The 8,756-nt window shown below is 39.4% G+C and overlaps 1 protein-coding gene across 1 annotated transcript in view; it reads left to right on the forward strand.

The window, feature by feature from the left end:
• Nucleotides 1-8,201: 8,201 nt before the first annotated feature.
• Nucleotides 8,202-8,756, forward strand: part of LOC139159192 (vomeronasal type-2 receptor 26-like) — a 23,488-nt gene continuing 22,933 nt past the window's right edge. The window contains exon 1 of the mRNA XM_070736545.1: nt 8,202-8,407. Coding sequence (XP_070592646.1) covers nt 8,202-8,407 — 206 coding nt within the window. The remainder of the gene's footprint in view (nt 8,408-8,756) is intronic.

Genomic DNA, 8,756 nt, shown 5'->3' on the forward strand with positions numbered 1-8,756 from the left:
ATCTTTGAAAAACCTTTCAGGACTAACTCCTTGCCCAAATTATGGTAACTAGCCACGGTCATCCCTATCTCCAAAAAAGGGAGAGCCCAGCCTAGTTGAAAATTACAGACCAATCTCTTTGGGTTGTGTCACCTGCAACATCATGGAATCAATCATAAATCAATCCTTTACCCTCCACTTAAAAACAAACAAACATTTTGGCTTCAGAATAAAAAAAACTACTTCTAAAACTAAAATGTTATGGCATTTCTGGACCCCTGCATAATTGGATAGCTGCATTTCTGTCAAAGAGGCAATAAGTGGTCAAAATAGGGAGCACCCTATCAAATCCTCTACCTGTTAACAGTGGTGTTCCCCAAGACAGTGTTTTAGCGCCAACACTCTTTATACTTTACAAAAATGGCCTATGCTATCAGATTATAAGCAACTGTGTTCGCTGATGGTGTAAAACTATTCAACACCACCACCAACAATAATAATAATTAATAATAATAATAATTTATTAGATTTGTATGCCACCCCTCTCTGAGGACTCGGAGGGGCTCACAACAAGTAAAACATCATGTAAAAATCCAATATTAAAACAGTTCTAAAAACCTTTATTAAAAACAGTCATACAACCCAAACACACCATCAAGACAGCTAAGGATATATCAATTCTTCCATGCCTGGTGACATAGATGGGTTTTCAAAAGTTTACGAAAGGCAAGGAGGGTGGGGGCAGTTGATTCCAGAGGGCTGGGGCTGCCACAGAGAAGGCTCTTCCCCTGGGTCCCGCCAGATGGCATTGTTTTGTTGACGGGACCCGGAGAAGGCCAACTCTGTGGGACCTAACCGGTCACTAGGATTCGTGTGGCAGCAGGCAGTCTCAGAGGTATTCTGGTCTGATGCCATGTAGGGCTTTATAGGTCATAATCAACACTTTGATTTGTGACCGGAAACTGATTGGCAACCAATGCAGGCTGCGGAGTTTTGACGAAACATGGGCATATCTGGGAAAGCCCATGATAGCTCTTGTAGCTGCATTCTGCATGATATGAAGTTTCCTAACACTTTTCAAAGGTGCCCCATGTAGAGAGCATTGCAGTAGTCGAACCTCGAGGTGATGAGGGCATGAGTGACTGTGAGCAATCACTCCCTGTCCAAATAGGGCTGCAACTGGTGCACCAGGCGAACCTGGGAAAACACCCTCCTCGCCACAGCCGAAAGATAGTGCTCTTATGTAAGCTGTAGATCAAGGAGGATGCCCAAGTTGCAGACCCTCTCCAAGGGGGTCAGTAATTCCCCCCCCCCCCGGGTGATGGATGGACAGATGGAATTGTCCTTGGGAGGCAAAACCCACAGCCACTCCATCTTGTCAGGGTTGAGTTTGAGCCTGTTAACACCCATCCAGACCCCAACAGCCTCCAGGCACCGGCACACCACTTCCACTGCTTTGCTCACTGGACATGGGATGGAGATGTACAACTGGGTATCATCAGCATAAAACAATGCTGCTACCCTTCAAAAAGACCTTGACTATGTATCAGAATGTTCAAACAATTGGCAATTTCAAATCTCAACCAACAAATGCTCTATCTTACCCACTGGCAAAAGGGAAAGCTAAGTTCTGATCTATTATTCATCCACCACAATGCCACTCACCTTACCTATAGAAAAACAAACATACAAACCTGAGGGATTTTGTAGATCATTCCTAATGTTGACATTTGAATGGAGATATCCTTTTTAGATCCATCAAGAAGAACTAAAAGGTTGTCCTTCCTTCCACAGCTGTAGTTGGGAACATTGGCATCTCCTGTTGAAAGCATCTCCAGTAAGGCATCTGATGTCCCAACTGTACTCGCATAGTTATCATGGATATTGTAACCAAGAGTGAGATTTCTCAAAAGCCAGGCATTCTTGTTGACCACTTGAATATTAAATACGTAGCGTGGTATTCCTAGCGTATCATAAGGTATGCTAATATTAAAAAGTATTCATGTTATCATCATCATCAATAAGAAAATAATTTTTCAATTTAATCCTCCTTATCTCCACAAGTCTTCTGATTCTTATGTCAATACTGATCCACAACGAAAGGCAAATGATAGTCACCCATCACCATTTAATTTTTATGAATGGAAGATGGATGGACATAAACCTCCATCAGGTTTAACAATCACAAGTATACCATCATCTATCCATCCATCCATTTATTCATTTTCCATAACCACCATCTCAGTCAATGACTGGGAAACTTATAATGCAGGAAATATATTACTTTACTTAAATAAATTAAATAAATTATTTAAATTTGTGTAAAATATAATTATTATATAAAAACATTTTAAAAAATAAAAAACAGTAAAACCAGTAAAAACATTACAACTATCTCAATTCAACATACAAAGAGCAGAATATTTGGTTAGTTAGCAATATAGCCAGGAAATGCACATTCTATATCCCAAGCTTGGGAACAGTATTAATTATGATTCAAAATCATTCAATTATTAGAGCCATCATAATAGGAAGACACTGTTTCATAAATCACCCAGAAAAACATTTCCAGTAGCAATTTATGACCCTTTCAGTCACTATTTTAAACTAAAAGCAGTATCCAACCGATAACTCAGGATTGAATTGTGATAGTGTATATTCTGGATTTATTTTAGTATTTTCTTCTCCGACTTTGCATTTCAGTCTCTTCCACAAAATAAGACAAAAGAGAAGCCAAGGACATCACAACAATTCAAGAAATTAGATATGTCCTGAAATGTAGGACTAAGTGAAATAGGAAGGGAAGAAGGAAAGCATTACATCTGCAAATGGAGAGAATGCAACTCTATCATACTTAATGACTTACAAGTGAAACTGACTAGACGGAGCCATCTTGAAAAGCAATGTTATATGTGATATTGTTGTTTCGGTGACAACTATACTGATGAGATGGTCTCCTGGCTTGTAATAGCTCCATGGTTGTTTTCCATCCTGGTACTCAAAGCTCAATGGGCACTTCATTCCAAGCTTCTCAGAGTCTGTCTGGCATACCATCAGCACCAGAAGAAGAAGTAGGAAGTTCATAATTCATAAGAGTTAAATCAACCTGCTTCCTATTTTTAAAGAAGTTGTAATAAGAAGAGCAGAAAGAACCCAAAGAATTCTCAAAAGATGGAAATGCCAGCAGCCCTTCCAATTCAGAGATTAGACTAACAGAATTTCCCATGGAAAGGAGAGAAAGGCATATTCAAGAGCACAAACCCTGCTTGCCTTAAAACATGTACCACAGAGAGTGTGATAATCTCAAAAAGCTCAGGATGGTCATAATTACAGTCTGAATTAACTTCTCACAAAATAATCTTGTGTAGCAAGAGAGGAAATTGGAGGAAAGCACGTTAGTGAAAAAAAATCACAGAAATACCCCTGGGGTTGCTATACTGTAGTAGTTGTGATTCTTCCTATCGAGACATGTCTAGAAAGTGCTATGAGAATCAGATAGTTCAACACCCAGTTAATTGACATTCGATGTGATGTCTTTTCTCCAGAGACTGCAGTGGAAGGTCATTCAGGGTTATGGAGTATGGTATCACTATGGATTGATGACAGTTAACTCTAGTGCTGTCAGTCTTTTAATATCAAGAAAGCAATCACTAAACCAATGAAACATATCTTTCAAAGTTCCTGGAGCACTGGAGAACTATCAAATGACTGGAAAGAGGTTGAAGTAGTTCTCATCTTCAAAAAGGGGGGGGGGGGTGTAGATCAACAAAACTATAGACTTACCAGCCTGACATCAATACCTGGGAAGATTCTTGAAAAAATAAGCAATGAATCTGCAACCATTTAAAAGAAAACAAAGAGGAAACCAACTTCATAACTAGAAGTAGATTTGTCAAAAACAGATCATGCCAGACAAATCTTATTGCTTTCTTTGACAAAGTGACAAAATTAGTGGAACGGTGAAATGCTGTTGATACAACTTATTTGTACTTCAGTAAGGCACTTGATAAAGAAGATCGCAATCTACTACTTGGTAAGAAAGAAGCATATAGGTTCGAGAGTATCACTACCAGATGGATTCATAATGGACTGACCAACCATACTCAAAAGTCCTTAACAGATGTGCATTTACATAGAAGGAAGTATGCAGTGGGTACCCCAAGATTCTATCTTAAGACCAGCACAATATATTCATAAATTATTTAGATGAAGGCATGTGAGGGGGGCAGAATTCATCAAATGTGTTGATGACATCAAGTTGGCAGGAACAGCCAACACTCCAGAAGATAAGCTCAAGATGCATAAGGATCTCAACAAACTTGAAAACTTTAATGGTGAGAAAAGTAATGTTCCATCTTTAGGCAAGAAAAAACAAATTTAACTTATTCTCTAAAGCAGCTGAAGGCAGAAGAAGAAGCAATGGATGGAAACAAATAAAAAAGTGCAAATAATGGAAAGGAAGAGGACTAACAAGATATATGTTAATAGACTTAATTGTATTAATATTATTAATTCTGTATAATTAATTATGGCAAAAGGTTTCCATATGGTTTAGGATATTTTATGTATACAGTGGTACCTCGGTTCTCGAACGCTTTGGTTCTCGTACATTTTGGATACTGAACAAAATTTTCGGCAAAAATTTGCTTCAGTATCTGAACAAAAATTCAGATACCGAACAGCCACAGAAAAATTTGTTTGTTATCCGAAATGTTACCGCCCACTTAAAAACCTCCCAGTCCCTATAGTCTAACCTCTCCGAGCTGCAGGAAGGGTGGGGGCGGCTGCAATACCGGCAGCTTTGGGGAGCTCCTTTCCTCAGTGCTTCATCTTGTGCACCAACTTTCTCCTTCCCGGTGGCAGCGGTGGCGACGGCAGCGGCTTACCTTTGAGGAGCAGCAGCGCCGGGAACATCACGTGATGAAGGGAAGCCGCTGGAGCCATCTCAGCAGTTGCCGCCGCTCCACTGGCTTCCCTTCATTACGTGACGTTCCTGGCGCTGTTGCTCCTCGAAGGGAAGCCGCTGCCGTCACCACCGCTGCTGCCGGGAAGGAGAAAGTTGGTGCACAAAATGAAGCACTGAGGAAAGGTGCCCCCCGAAGCTTCCAGTATTGCAGCCGCCCCCACCCTTCCTGCAGCTTGGAGAGGTTAGACTATAGAGCTCCTCAGATTTTTATCCCATAGGAAATAAAGAAAATAGATTTAATTGGTTCCCAGCGAGTCAACAGGGGCTGGGAACCAATTAAATCCATTTCCATTATTTCCTATGGGATAAATTAATTCGGTACTCGACCAAATCGGTTCTCGGCCACACTTCTGGAACGAATTGTGGTCGAGAACCGAGGTACCACTGTATTATGAAATGAGAAATTTAATTTTTGATGATGATTTAAAAGGTGATGAATTTAGAAAGAAAGGCATGAAATAAGTCATATTTGTGTAAATAATATAGTAGGTGAAATTGTAAAACTTATTAAATTTGTATAATTATTTAAAAGGTTTTCATATAATATTTGCATAATTCATAAATTTGGTTTATGAAGAGAATTCTGACAATTAATTGTTTTTGTATATTGGGAAGTTGGTAATGCCATCAGCCAATGGAAAGAGAATATTGCAATAATTTGATGGAAGATGGATGTATTACAGTAGGGTTAGACCTGGTTTATTTAAAAAGAATTTGGAAATTGTGAGAATATGTAAAGAGTGCATGTTTGGTCATAATGCTTAAGAAAACAGGATGTGAATGTATAAGATTTAGAATGAAATGTGAAAATTATTAATTTGGTTCAATATTGAGGATGATTAAAATATGAGGAATTGAGTAATAAAGGTGAGAGTGAAATTGGGAAAGGTATAAGAGATTAGAATTTAAGGGCATTTAGAGATGATTGAATAAGAATAAAATAAGTAAAGATACAAAGTAAGGAAAGGGAGGATGTGGCTGAAAACTAAAAATAGAAAAAGGATGGATATGGATGATAAGCATGAAATTAGGTCTAAGAAGAGGACAATACTTTGTTCATAATATAGAAATGGGGAGAAAGGGGTGGGTAGAAAATAATTAGCATCAATTGAAATGGAAGGAAAATGAAAAGTTAAAAGTATGAGACCTAGGACCTGCTCTGTAACTCCACATCGGGAAGCAGGAATATAGTCGCCCATTATTATGGTGGCTTTGGTGGCTGTAAGGAAGCAGGACCATGGAGACGTCTTTGGACAGTGCTGGCTCTTCGGCTTTGAGACGGAGATGAGCACTGCCCCCTAGAGTTAGGAACGACCAGCACATATGTGCGAGGGGAATCTTTACCTTTACTTTTATATTCTTAAAGAGAATTTTTATAAAATGACATGCCATTATATGTCACTAGAGAAATTGTCTAAAATATATAAATGCATGTTGGGAATGGGAACAAGAGGGGACATTTTTAATTCTTGGTAAATGTGTTACGATAGCTACACACAGTGCACAGTCATATACAGTGGTACCTCTACTTAAGAACTTAATTCGTTTCCATGGCCAGGTTCTTAAGTAGAAACATTCTTAAGTAGAAGCAATTTTTCCCATAGGAATCAATGTAAAAGCAAATACTGCATGCAAACCCATTAAGGAAAAAAAATAAAAGCTTGGGTGGGAGGAGGAGGAAGAAGAGGAGGAGGACAGTCGCTGCCGAAGGAAGAAGGTGAGATGAGGGGAATTTTAAAAAATCCAAAACTTTAAGGCTAAAAAAAAAAAAGAGGGATTCCTAGGGGGCGAAGAGGAGCACACGCCTTCACTACACCCAGTGCGAGGCTGCCTTCCATACACTGGCTGCTACCTGCTGCTACCTGCTGTCTCTTCCTTCCCATGCTGAAGGGCTCCCCTCTCTTCTCGCTCACTCACTTTGTAGCCAGCACCTTTCCTTTGCTGTGGTGACTCCTTGGCTGCCCAGAGCGAAGGGAGCATTTCTTTTCTCTGGGCACTGGCAGAGGTTTATTCCCTTTCCAAGCACCCAAAGAAAGGAAAATGCTTCATTCGCTCTGGACCGCCAAAACCTCTTTAAGCGCCACTGGAAGGCTCCTCTGGCAGTCCAGATGGCCGGGATTAAAGGGGCAATGGCAGAAAACTGGTTGGGCCTTCATGCCGCTCTCAAAATTCCTGGGAAATTATTATGGGCTCAAGTTCTTAAGTAGAAAATGGTTCTTAAGTAGAGGCAAAAAATGTTTGAACACCCGGTTTTTATCTAGAAAAGTACTTAAGTAGAGGCATTCTTAAATGGCGGTACCATTGTATTCATATTTTGGTTGCTTGGCAACTGCCAATTTCTGACATTTATTGGAATATGGGTTTCTTTAACTACTACAGTATTGAATGACAATAGTACAAATTGTTGCAACTTTGATTCCTGTGATGTGATGCCTCAATTTATGACTGCAATGACTGACAAGCATTATTTCAAATATTGCCATAGGTCAAGGAGTACTTGTAGTTACCATGGAGGAATGGCAATGTAGCCAAAGTCCATCACAAATAGAAACCAATAATATTCAAATCAATGTGTGACTAAGTTTATAGTCTATAATAGTCTACTTATAATAGTCTACTTACATCCTAACATTCTCTTTTGACACTGATCTGGGTAAAGACATTTTCTTAGAGAAGTTTGGATCCAAGTTCTCCCATCTTAAGGGGTATGCATAAGCGCACCATTGTGCCTACCGTCCCTGTTCTACTGTTTCATTGTCTTCTATCATTACTTATTATCATTACTTATCTAATGTTTTATTTCTACAAATCACCATCCTACAATCGTTTGACAAATATATAAAGAAGTAAAATAAATAAATAAAATCTTACGGGCTCATCTCCAAAGTTTGGGCCTCATCTGTGACTTCCCTCCTCGTTGTCATTATCCAAATGATAGTGATTCAGTGTATTGGTGTTAATTCTCTAGAGACCTATCTGACACCTATCAGAAGTTTTGATACAAACATCTCAATAATATGTTTCCATTCTGATTTCACATCAAAGCCTTGTGGGATGATGCCATAGCATTGAAAATGATGAGTGCATAAATAGGCCTGGAATGAGTGAGAGCTTTGGGAGGTTTTTAGGGCAGGCAGAGATTGTTTTTCCTCTCCTCTCCCCTTCAGAAATGAAGTTTTTGCTGGATTCTGTCTGAAATACAGACAGAATCGCTCTTTGTTCAAACCAGATTTGGAGACTCCATATGGAACGCAACATGTTGCTGTTTCTGCTGCTTCTGTGGGCTAAGGGAGTCTGGGGAACGTTTAAAGCCAAGTGCCCCCTGACTCTGCAGAGGGATAAGGTAGACCCAAAGAATCGTTACAAGCTAGGAGAGCTTTCCATTGGTGGCATAATCCCTGCAACTCAGGCTAAATTTGAAAGAAAAAACTTTAAAAAGTCTCCTGTGAGTACAGTATCAAGGTAAGTCAATCTTCCTGTAGTGCATTTCATTTCTCATTTATTTCAACAATTCAAACAGGCATTGTACCATTTCACATTTCAGGATCTATTTTAGACCCTGCAGCTTCCTTTGATGTTCTCAAGTACATTAATCAAGCAGGGACCTTCAGTCTTTCTTGAATTTGAAGAAGAAACAGCCATTTTCCTTGATATCATCAGAGAAGAGCTGGACTGAAGGGAGAGGAGAAATATGTTCCTCCTTTCTACAATCTCCTTTCTACAATCTCCTTTCCCTGTCAAGGCATCAACATGAAAACAAAAAGGCAAGAAGGCTATATCTTCTCACTACACTAAAAATGTGGTAGCTTCC

The sequence above is a fragment of the Erythrolamprus reginae genome, chromosome 2 (assembly GCF_031021105.1).
Source record: "Erythrolamprus reginae isolate rEryReg1 chromosome 2, rEryReg1.hap1, whole genome shotgun sequence".
NCBI lineage: Eukaryota > Metazoa > Chordata > Lepidosauria > Squamata > Dipsadidae > Erythrolamprus > Erythrolamprus reginae.